The 12,456-nt window shown below is 38.7% G+C and overlaps 1 protein-coding gene across 3 annotated transcripts in view; it reads left to right on the forward strand.

Moving 5' to 3' along the window:
- The window catches only part of DDX50 (DExD-box helicase 50), a 40,060-nt gene that overhangs the window by 189 nt on the left and 27,415 nt on the right, over positions 1-12,456 (forward strand). For 2 of the 3 annotated variants that reach the window (XM_064269650.1, XM_003409301.4), the window contains exons 2-6: positions 4,693-4,989; positions 8,765-8,840; positions 9,189-9,367; positions 11,951-12,068; positions 12,180-12,365. In XM_064269650.1, the coding sequence (XP_064125720.1) occupies positions 4,693-4,989; positions 8,765-8,840; positions 9,189-9,367; positions 11,951-12,068; positions 12,180-12,365 (856 nt within the window). Of the gene's footprint in view, positions 1-11; positions 245-4,692; positions 4,990-8,764; positions 8,841-9,188; positions 9,368-11,950; positions 12,069-12,179; positions 12,366-12,456 lie in introns of those variants that run through there. The other variant, XM_010589184.3, reaches the window with a different exon arrangement.

A 12,456-nucleotide genomic window follows, 5' to 3' on the forward strand; every position in this document is an offset into this window, starting at 1 on the left:
CTGGGCCGCGCCTCCTTTTGGGCTGCGCCGGCTTGGGCGGGGAGGGAGCTGTCCCTGATGGCCTGTCAGAACCGGGTCGGAGCATCCGAGAGCCTGCCCTCGCGCCGCCCTCGACCGTCTGAGGTCGATCCGGGACCAATTCCACCTCCACACCCCCGACCTGGAGAATGGCGGCCCTGGGCTTTGGCCCGGCCTCCCACGGCCCCTCAGCCTTTCCCGTTGGCGCCTGAATCTCTCCTAAGAGGTGGGCAGACTCAGGCTCCCATCACAGTGGAACCTGTTTTTTCTTCTTCTTTCTTAAGCAGCGAAGCCTGTCACTTGGTTTTCGTTGACCATCTTAGAAGATGGTTAAGGAAAGTAACTGCTTTGGTTATGTGTTGTTTCTTTGTCACCTTGTCCCGTGTTTGAGTGTCTTGGGAAAAAGCGATCTTAGGATTTACAAACCTCGATAACTAGACTGTCGAGGCTTAAGAAGCAGCACCGTTGTCAGGATTTGACTGTGATGGAGATGATGTGAGTTGTGTTATTAATAGCCCTTATGGTCTTTTTTTTTTTTTTTATGGTCAGTATGTTCATTCAATCCACAAGTATTTATTGAGTCTAATTTGTACCAGGATCTTTGCTGGGCATCAAGGAGTTTAAACTAAATAAGAATATAAAAGATGGTTCCGGCCCTAAAGGGCCTGCAGAGGAGTTCTAGAGACAAAAGAAAAGTCCAAGAACAGTTAGGGAACCACAACGTGCTGAAAAGGTAAAATTTTACTGGAGACATTTGACCTGTAGGAAAGAACAGACCTGAGGTGGGTAAGATAGCAATCTCCAAATATTCGAAGGCTGTCGTGGCAAAAGAATGAGATTTATTCTGTATAGCTTCAAAGAGCAGAACCTACTCTTCCGACCTTATCACCAAGGTAAATTCACCATTCCAGCCAGTTATTTTTCTATGGCTGCTCCTGAAATACTTGTCTCCCTTTTGCATCCAAATCCTATCTATTTGTCAAGGTCTAGTTCAAGTCTTTTCTAACCACCACAGTGTACAGTAGTCTGATTCCCATTTGAAGTCCTGTTCCACTGACTATCGTTCACTTGGCGTTTATGATGTGCTTTCTTGTAAAGTTAACTTATTTTTCCTTTGTGTATACTTCCCAAAGATTTTTGAGGGAAACGACCACATTTTTGTCCATCCTTACATTTCAGTATATTCTTGTAAGTTGGTGGCTATATCTTTGCAAGTTCATGGCTTTCACATTGTAGATTCTCCAGAAGTACTTGTTCATTGGTCCATTAACTATGAAAGATAACTAAATATTTGGAAATGGATTGGAGTACCAACTAATAAAAATAGAGCATTAGGATAGTGGTCTGGCTTTGAGATAAAGATAACTTTGGTTTTGGATATGTTGAGTTATGGAGCTAGTTCAGAAGTTCTCAAAATGAGTGCAAGTGAGGAAGGGGGCCTGAAAATATTTGTTGAAACCATGGAAATTGTATGCAAGAGATAGGAAATGGTGTGGAAGTCATAGAGGAAAGAGACTTAAGGAACATCCACAGAAGAAGGAGGGAGAGGAACCATTGCAGTTGTGATAGAGGTAAGAGGATAGGAGGAATTACAGAGTGTCACAGAAACTAAGGGAATGGACAATGTCAAGCCCTGTGCGTCTGATGTGAAACAGTGTATTTCATCACCTTGGGATGTTGCTGAGCTTGGACCTAGGGGTCTGACTTTGCCTTGCTTCCTCTTCCCCCTGAAGTGTTGGGCCCAGGAGCAAAGCAAACCCCAAGGTTAACTCTATAAATAACCTTGTTTTCCTGTAGAACCTATTGGTTTGGAGAGATGTGGGACTAGTTTAGTTAACTAAAGATCAAATGATAGAACCTATAACTATATAACTTATGTTCACGTAAAGCTGTACTGTTTACAAAACATGTTCAACAGTAATAACAAAACAGTAATGTACAAGTGGATACATACGTAGATATGTAAGCTGAACAGGAGTGGGAGGGCGTATTGAAGTACACCCATGTACATGTATGTGTGTACATGCTGCAAATGTGCCCATGTATGCAGTAGTGCATGCAGAGGACAGAGCCATGAAAACTTCTTAGCCATAACCATACACCTCCCAGGACTGAGATACTGGGCTTGAGGGCTAGGGTGCGGTGCCCTCATAGTCTCAGGGGACATCTAGGTTAATTGGCATATCATAATCCATACAGACAATGTTCTACATCGTATTTTGGTTAGCAGTGACTAGGGTCGTTAAAGCTTGTGAGTGGCCATCTAAGTTACAACAATCAGTCTCTGTCTGTCTAGAGCAAAGGCGAGTGATCAAAACCAAGGACTGAAGAGACCAATTAGTCCAGAGGACTAATGAACCACATGAACCGTGGTCTCTACTAGCCTGAGACCAGAAAAACTAGATGGTGCCCAGCTACTACCACCACTCTAACCGAGACCACAGTAGTAGGTCATGGACAGAGAGGGAGAAAAATACAGAACAAAATAAATATAGGACAAAATCCAAACTCATAAATAAGACCAGACTTACTGGTCTCATAGAGACTGAGATTATGGCCTTTAGACACCCTTCAAACTTGGAACTGAAGTCATTCCTGGAGATCACATTATAGCCATATGGTAGACAGGCCTATAAAATGAACAGTAATACCAGTGAAGAATGTACACCTCAGAACAATCAACTATACGAGTCCTAAAGGGCAGCATTTGCCCAAAAAAAAAGGTTAGAAGGACGGTAGGGGCAGGAAACCTGGGCAGACGGACTTGGGAATCCAAGGAGGAAGGGGGGAGAGTGCTGACATGTTCAGGGGTTTACAGCCAGTGTCACAAAACAAGCCGTGTGTAAATTGTTGAATAGGAAACTAATTTTTTCTGTAAACTTTCACCTAAAAACAACAATAAAATGTTAAAAAAAAAAAAACATTGTTATTCAATTTTTGTAGCAACTCCTATCTTATGGGTGAGAAAACTACGTAAAGACACTCTAAAAATTGCGTAAGTCATGGTAAAAATTGTACAAGTCATGGTGAAAATTGTTGTGGTGGTAGTTTTTACCATCACGGTTGTTGTTAGTTGCCCTTGAGTGGATTCTGACCCGTGGCAACTCCAAGAGTTACGGAGTAGAACTACCCCATAGGGTTTTCAAGGCTGTGACCTCTCAGAAGCATATCCCCAGGCCTGTCTTTTGAGGCATTTCCGGATAGGTTCAAACTGCTAACCTTTTGGCTAGTAGTTGATCACTTAACTGGTTGTACCACCCAGGAACTCCCACCAATCACTGCTATCTAGTTTTTTTTTTTTTTTTTGGAATATCTGATGAAATAATTCTGAATTTCCAAATCATTTCTTGTGGTCTGCAAATATTAAAACACTGGCCACCAGTGATATTTTAAAACTAAAGGTGCAGAATAGTCCACTCATTTTTTAAAAAAATTCTGTTGACTAAAAAAATTTTTTTTGCCAGGTTTACTAATAATACTTGTCTTTCCGTAGGTATGTAACAATTAGAGTTTTTGATGATTGAGTTTTATTTTGATTGATTTTCTTTAACCTGTTAATTATCAAAGTTCAGGGAGGAGCATAGTGTGAAAAGAGCTTGCGCTTCTCAAGTCAGACAGGGTTAGGTTGAATTTCTAGCACTTCCACCTGCAGGAAATCCCACTTTGGGGTCTTAGGTTCTAAGAAATTTTCCTTGCCTCATCTGTAAAATGGCAAAAGTAGTACAGGTTCACTATCCTTTATTCAATATCCCAGGGGCTAGATGTATTTTGGAATTCAGAATTTTGAGGGTTTTTTGAAGGGTAACACCCCTAAGAGGGTTTGGGGCTGTAACCTGTAATTAAACACCTTAATATTAAATAACACATGCTAAAAGAATGCCAAACCAAACCCATTGCTCTTAAATTGATGCCAAGTCATAGTGACCTTACTGGACAGAGTAGAATTGACCCATAGGGTTTCCAAGGCTATGATCTTTACGGAAGCAGACTGCCACATCTTTGTTCCGCAGAGCAGCTAGTAGGTTCGAACCACCAACTTTTCAGTTAGTAGCCAGGCAGTTCACCACAGTGTCATCAGGACTCTCTTTATTCATATTAAGGGGAATAAATAAAGACTATAAATAGCCTCACATTAATTCAGGTCAAATTTTGCCACATGAGTTCAGGTCAGGTAAGGTTTTACCTCCAGATAAGTTCCAAAAAACTTTAAATTTTCAGACCTTTTTGGATATTGGAATTTCGGATAAGGAGCTATGGACTAGTACTTCCCTTTTAAGGTTGTTGTGAAGACTTAAACAAGGTAAGCAAAAATTACTGGGTAGATACTCAATAAATACTAATTTTTTTTTCTTGCAGATGTTAAATTTTTCGTTTATTTTTTAATTTATAAACATGAGGTTCTCATTCTTTTTCTGAGAACGTGCTGCTTTAATTTCTCTTTCATCTGCTGATGGATTAGAGGGGGCCGGAGGCTAGGTCTTGAGAATGTAAGAGATGGGATGAGACAGATAGGTGAAGCTTACACCTTGTCATTAAGGGACCAGTCCGGATTTCTACCAGGTGGGTTTTCTAGATAACTGGTAGATTGAGTTTTACTGGTTGGGGAGTCATGCTCTGAAGTCTTGAGATGAGACCTTGTGATCCTCTTGTCACTGCTTTTTTGTGTTTTCACAGAGTGATAGAAGGAAGTCAAGGCACCATTATGACTCAGATGAGAAATCAGAAACAAGAGAAAATGGTATTACAGATGACCTGGATGCTCCCAAGGCAAAAAAAGCTAAAATGAAAGAGAAGCTAAATGGAGACACTGAAGAAGGATTTAGTAGACTTTCAGATGAATTCTCTAAATCTCATAAGTCAAGAAGAAAAGATCTGCCTAATGGTGATGTTGACGAATGTGAAAAGAAGTCAAAGCGAGTGTCATCCTTAGATGGTTCCACCCATAGATCAAGTGATAATAAACTAGAAGAGGTATGGATGATTTCTGTTTTGCATTTGACATGATTCTTCAAATACAGGCTAATTTAAATTTTTAGGCTGATTACAGTTGATTCTACAATATTTCCTGTTTAGTGTGGAATAATCAGTTAGACCAGGGTATCTATACACCTGAAATCTAAGGTTTTTTTTTTTTTTTTGGGTCCCTTATTACATTGTATTGTCATTTCTTGGGCTGGAAGGTGGTGGTCAAATTTAAACCTTTTCTGTATTTTTGGGTTCCTAAACAGTTCTTCTGAATTATTTTTTGGTGGCCATCTACTTGCATTTCTTATGGTTAATTCTGACCCTACCAGTACTCATGAATTGACTTGTGACCTCCTGAAACAAGGTGCATAAGGCCTCTTGACTTTGTGTATTAGGCTTTCTGCTTTTTCTCCTTCTGTAACAAATAGCAACTTGCAGGTGATCTTGAGGTCTTATTGTAATTCATTAATGGTAAAGCTGTTTGGATTTTTAAAACAAATGAAACATACAAAAATGGCCTGAAGACATCTATTTTAGTGTCTTATTCATCTACTCCTGCTATAACAGAAATACCACAAGTGTATGGCTTTAATAAAGAGGAATTTATTTTCTCACAAACTAGTAGGCTAGAAGTCCAAACTCAGGGTGTCAGCTCCAGGGGAAGGCCTTCTGTCTCTGTCGGGCCTGGAGGAAGTTTCCTTCTCGTCAGATTTCCCTTGGACTAGGAGAAGCTTTTCCACATAGGAACCCTGGGTCCAAAGGATGCGCTCTACTCCTGGCACTGCTTTCTTCGTGTGACGAGGTCCCAATGTTTCTCTGCTGGCTTCTGTCTTCTGTATCTCAAAAGAGATTGGCTTAAGACACTATCTAATCTTGTAAATCTCATTAATATAACTGCCATCATTACATCATAGTAATAGGATTTACAATACTTAGGGAAGTCACATCAGGTGACAAGATGGTAGACAGTCGTACAATACTGGGAACCATGACCTAGACAAGTTGGCAGATATTTTTGGGAGACACAGTTCAATCCATGACATTCCATCCTTTGGCCCTTAAAAATTCATGTCCTTGCTACATGTAAAACATATTCACCCTGTCATATCATCGCAAAAGTCTTAAATCAACTCCAAGTCCGAAATCCAAAAATCCCTCTTCATCTGCGAAGTCTATAATACAAGTTATTTGCTTCCAAAGTACAGCCACAAGGTAGATAGTTCCATTACAAATGGAAAAAATTGGAGGGAAAGAAGGCATAACAGACACTAAGCAAGTCAGCAGAACACATTATATTAGTCCTTAATACTTTGCAAATGACCCTCTGTTCTCTGAGAGAATTTACAAAATGGCCCTGCCCTCCGGATTCTGAGCGGAGGCCCCTTGGCCCTGGGATTCAGTACCGCCTTCCAGGCCCATTGGGACAGCAGCTCTGCTCCTTCAGCTTTAGGTGCGCCATTCTCCTAGTCCATCTGGGTGGCAGCTCCACCCTTAGAAACACTCTGTAGCTCCACTGGTAAGTGCCTGGAGGCACTGCACTCCCCCAGTAAACTGAAGGCACTCAACTCTCTTGCTCTGTGGGTCAGCAAGCCTAGTTCACCGATCTGTGCCAGGAGGCACCCCAACCTGCCAGGAAGCCTCTGCTACAAAGGCGCTCAGCTCTCTCGCTCCGTGGGTTGGCTCCATTGCAGTGTCACGCTGGTCTCCTGGTTTTGCAACTCCTGGTCGTCTGCTGCTGCTGGTTGTCTGCTGCTGCTTCTCACCATCTGCGCCTTCACTGGTGTTAACAGTTCTCACTTCCTTCAGAGTCCGCTATCCATTCACAGTTTCAAAACAGCTTCCACATTTTAGGTATCTCTTAGAGCAGCACCCCACTCTCTTGGTACTAAATTTTGTCTTAGTCATCTAGTGTTGCTATAACAGAAATAACACAAGTGGATGGCTGGCTAGAAGTCCAAATTCACAGTGTCAGCTCCAAGGGAAGGCCTGTTTCTGTCGGCTCTGGAGGAAGGTCCTCCTTGTCAGTCTTCTGGGTATTAATTTTTTTTTGGGGGGGGGTGGCGTAGAAAACATGCTTTGTACAGAGCCTACAGTCCTGGACTCATTGCTTTTACCAGTATCTGTTAGAGTAGATATTTTCTTGAACGGAAGTTGTTAAAAACTCTTCTGCAATATTACTTTAGCAGAGTTCATCTAGGTGCTACAATTTTTCAGCATACTACTCAGGTCTTCAGAAAGAAAAAATTTTATATTCTGTATAATTAATAATTCTTTACATTGGATAATTATTGATAATTTAAATACATTTATGATTCATTGTGTACTCTTTGGGGGACTTTGGGAAAAGATGTTGAGTCCTTGCCTTACAATAGGGTACTTTTTTATTTGTGAATTTGTTGTCTGTCAGGAAACACAGATGCTAGAAAGTTGAGCTAAATAAGGCCCTACAAATCTATATTGCTAGTAGTGGGACAGGCTGCTCCTTGCTCTTTGGGATTTTGCCAGATACAGTGCTCTGTACTGTAATAGGCTTAACTGTTAATTATTTTGTTTAGATTTTATTAGGGTTCAGGAATTCTACTTCTAGGAATTTATCCTGAGGAGATATTCATGAGGTGTGTAGAGATGTAGGAAGAAGTACGCTTATCACAGTGACATTGTTGATCACAGCAAAAAATGTACAACATCCTAAATTTCTGGCAGGAGGAAGTTGGTTTAATAAAATATGCTATATGCATGCAGTAGCTATCTCAAAGGGTGTAGAAGAATGCTAGAAACCTATTCAGTGTATTTTGTTAAATGAAAAAGGCATATTACAAAACTGTATGTACAGGATGATCTTTATTTTAAAAAAATGTATACACACGTAGAGTGAGGATTAGAGGAGTGTGTGTTTCAAATATGGTTTTAGATGATTATAGATTTTTTTTAATTCTGTTTATCTGTAGTTTCTAAAATTTCTATGATGAAAGTTATTTTTGTGGTAAATGTTTTATTTTAATCTTAAAAAGATAATAGCATTGAGATTTTTTTAAATAACTTACAGTTTTAATTTTGATACTATGTCTTTTACTCTGGTTCCCAGTTTGTAAAATACTGTGTGTTGTTCTGGGACTGCTTTCTTTCAACACATGAGTAATAAATTTTACTGGGCAGGTGTATTGTCTTTGTTCTGTATACACATTGACTAGTACACAAAGTTTTCGGTAGATGTTGAATGGTAATGTCATGCTAACCTGTATGTAAAAGAATTCTTCAAGCTTACGGGAGCTTTTCCATGCATTAGTGAGACCTTAAAAAAAAAAAAAAAAAAAGTTTTTAAGCCACGGAGCAACTTCCTAACTTTATTTTTGGAAAAAGTTTACTTTCCCCATTGTATAATTTCTTTTAGGCCTGACTTACAGCCTTGTGCTAACCCTTATAGTTGATATTATCTGTATCTATGATTATGATTTAGATTGTAAAATAGCTTTTTTGATATCTTAATTAGATGGAGATATATTTTGATTTATACAGTAGTTTTATTTCTAAAGGGAGTTTTATGTGTGAATTAAACATATAAAAAATATGGGAACATGTTTAAGTAAGCTTGCTATTTAAAGGAATACTTTTGAAATTTATCTCTAAGTTAATCTGTACAATATTTGCAAGTACTAACTAAAGTTGATTTATTAGCTCATTTAGTAAAATCGAACAAAAGAATAAATGGAGGGAAATGAGTAAAAGATTCTAAATACTGGTCAAAAATGGACTATACTATTTAGAATTTTTATTTCGACAGACCCTAACACGTGAACAGAAAGAAGGAGCCTTCTCCAATTTCCCGATTTCTGAAGAGACTATAAAACTTCTGAAAGGTACTCTGAATTTTAATGGATATCTGAATGCAAATATTCAGTTAGATTTTATAATTTTTTGTGCCTTTCCTAACAAAATGGAGAGTATTAAAATCATAGAGAAATACAGTTAATGCTACATCATTCTTGTCAGTATTCTGACCCATTTTTAATCTGAGAGAATTACATGTATTTGTCAGAAGTTAGGCCAAGTGTTTCATAGTTCTTCTTTGGGGTAGGAGTAACTGTGAATGTCACTAAGTGTTGTATCTTTAGGTAGACATTGAGGAATCAAATGTATTTTCAAACAAATACATTTTTTTCTTAATGCTACTCTTAAAGAAATTTTAATGAAATCTCATTTTACAGGTCGAGGGGTAACATATCTCTTTCCCATTCAAGTTAAGACCTTTGGTCCTGTATATGAAGGAAAAGACTTAATTGCACAAGCGCGGACAGGAACAGGAAAGACATTCTCTTTTGCCATTCCCTTGATTGAAAGACTCCAAAGAAATCAAGAGACAATTAAAAAAAGCCGCTCACCAAAGGTAACCATGATAGGGAGTAAAGGCTTTAAACATTATTTAAATAGAAAAGGAAAGAGTATATTAGTCTTTAGTTCAAGTACCTCCGAGATAGAAAAGTCAACCCTTTGGCATAAGATAAAAGTTTGGGTCCTAAAGCAAAAATTTGTTAATTTTAGCGTAAAGAAATCTCAGGCAGAGTGAAATTGAAGTAATTGTTGCATATGTTTGTGGACCCATAGACATCTTTGATAACTTTGTATATTTGAAGCCAGCATATCTTATTTTAGGAATATGCACAGTTAATGTATTTAGTGTCCTTTTTTTTTTTTTTGTCCTTCGTCCTGGCCCTTGCTTTTAAACAATGAATATTGAATTTGCTATAAAAAGATGTTTATTCATTTGGTCATTTAGTAAATATTCAATATTTTAAATATTCAGTATTTGTTATTTCACTGGTTGACTTCTTAAGAATAGTATTATAGAAGTTACAGTGTTAGTTTCTGTATTATTGAGGTGTTAAATGTCTGTATTCATTTATAATTAGTAAAGAACATAGGGGACCTGTTGTTGTTAGGTGCCATCGAGTCAGTTCCGACTCATAGCAACCCTTTGTACAACAGAACGAAACGCTGCCCAGTCCTGCACCATCCTCACAATCCTTGGTATGCATGAGCCCACTGTTGCAGCCATTGTGTCACTCCATCTCTTTGAGAGTTTTCCTCTTTTTTGCCAACCCTCTACTTTACCAGGCACGATGTCCTTCTCCAGGGACTGATCCCTCCTGATAACATGTCCCAAGTGTGTGAGATAAAGTCTTGCCATCCTTGCTTCTAATGCGTATCCTGGCTGTACTTCTTTCAAGACAGATTTATTTGGTCTTCTGGCAGTTGACAGTATATTCGTTATCCTTTGCCAACACCATAATTCAAAGGAATCAATTCTTCTTTGGTCTTCTTTATTCTTTTGTCCAGCTTTCACATGCATATGAGGCAATTGAAAACACCATGGCTTGGGTCAGGCGCACTAGGGGACCTAGTGAAATTTGAGGCTAAAATATGACCTTTTTAGAACCTGTGTTCACTTTAAGGTTTGTAAAATATTCATCTCTTTTACACTGGTTAAGAAAGGAAAGTATCAGCATCGTAACTTGAACAGATCTGACTAAAACTATTTGTTCTTTGAAAGATCCCCAAATGGTTAAATCTGTGAGAGCCAGAACTCAGCGGGACTGTCTGGCCTTTTCAGGTCTAGCAAGTTTTCCGCCGTTGACAGGGTGCCATCTTACCACTTGTCTGTTACTCTTTTTAGTGGAAAATATGAGTTTTCCTTCTTTGACAGGCTTCTGCCTTGCACATGTTTGGCTATCGAAGGTTTTATTGTACATTATAAAAGCATATTCACATATGTGAATGTAATTAAATCATAATGGTCTTGGAAAAACTATCCCAGATTGGATTGGCCATCTTGGTTTTCAGGACAAATCTTTTTTGGAGAGTTGTATTCCTTAGGTGAAATTGGAGAAGATTACAAGTAATAGAACACAATCCCAACAACATCTTTAAAAGCTTTTATGTTAAAAAGATGTTACTAGGGATTCCAGGAAACCCTGCTGGCGTAGTGGTTAAGAGCTAGAGCTGCTAACCAAAAGGTCAGCTGTTCAAATCCACCAGGCGCTCCTTGGAAACCCTATGGAGCAGTTCTGCCCAGTCCTGGAGGGTTACTATGAGTCAGAATCGACTCGATGGCAGTGAGTTTGTTTTTGTTTTTAGGGATTCCATCTTCACCATTTCTATTTGATTCTGAACAAGACCCTTCACGTCTCTAAGACTCAGGTTCCTCATCTACAAAATTAGGATAATGATGCCAACTTTTAGGGTGTTTGTTTGGATTAAATTACGTATTCATATAAAGCACTTAGTAACTGGCACAGGGTAAACATTTGTTCATTTGACAAGTATTTTTTGGGTCTCTGTTATGTGCCAGACACTAAAATGTAAGGAATATGGTAAGCAAAACTGGCATAAATCCCTACCCTTTATGGAGCTTATACCTTTTAGTAGGCAAGATGGATAAGAAGCAAATAAGTGAAATATAAATATTTTATATGGTATAAGTACTAAGGAAGAAAAATAAAGCAAAAAGGGGGGGACATGAAAAAAGGGTTGGGAATCTCACTGAGAAAATGATTTTTGGAAAGAGACCTGAAGAAAGTGAGAACGTGTAGTAAATATAAGCGGTTGTGCTTGTTGGAGAGTCCCGGGATGATGCACATAGTTAACGTTCTTGGCTGTTAACCAAAATGTCGGGGGTTTGAATCCATGCGGAGGTGCCTTGTAAGAAAGCCCTGGCAATCATTTAAAAAAAAATCAGCCCTTGAAAACCCTGTAGACACAGTTCTACTCTCATACACGTGGGGTCACTGTGAGTCAGAATTACTCGATGGCAACTGGTTATTACGCTTGTTGTTACTTGTTGGCAGTCTTTAAATACAGTATTGATGTTGAAATTCCCAAGTTTTAAATGCACTTTAAAAACGTCGTCTCAGTTCGAATTCAGAAGTCTTTGGAAAATTTTTTTTTTTTTTTTTTTAAATCTTTTGCTCAGGTACTCGTTTTGGCTCCAACAAGAGAACTGGCAAACCAGGTAGCCAAAGACTTCAAAGATATAACTAGGAAACTCAGCGTGGCGTGTTTTTATGGAGGAACATCGTATCAAAGCCAAAGTGAGTAAATACGTGTGGTAGCTCAAAGTGTTTGCTACTTAAATATAAGGAAATAATATGAACATGTACATTTGAGTTTTCCTTATTGCTGATATTTGTCTCCTCTCACAGTTAATCATATTCGAAATGGTATTGACATCTTGGTTGGGACCCCTGGCCGTATCAAAGACCATCTGCAGAGTGGCCGATTGGATCTTTCTAAACTCCGTCATGTTGTGCTTGATGAAGTGGATCAGATGTTAGATTTAGGTTTTGCTGAACAAGTTGAAGACATTATCCATGAATCCTACAAAACTGGTATATTTTTTATGCAAAATAAGCACATTAGCAATTTTTCTGTCTAAAAGTTTGTGAATATTTTATTTAATGATTTTTATCACATTGTCTC

The sequence above is a fragment of the Loxodonta africana genome, chromosome 16, assembly GCF_030014295.1.
Source record: "Loxodonta africana isolate mLoxAfr1 chromosome 16, mLoxAfr1.hap2, whole genome shotgun sequence".
Lineage (NCBI taxonomy): Eukaryota > Metazoa > Chordata > Mammalia > Proboscidea > Elephantidae > Loxodonta > Loxodonta africana.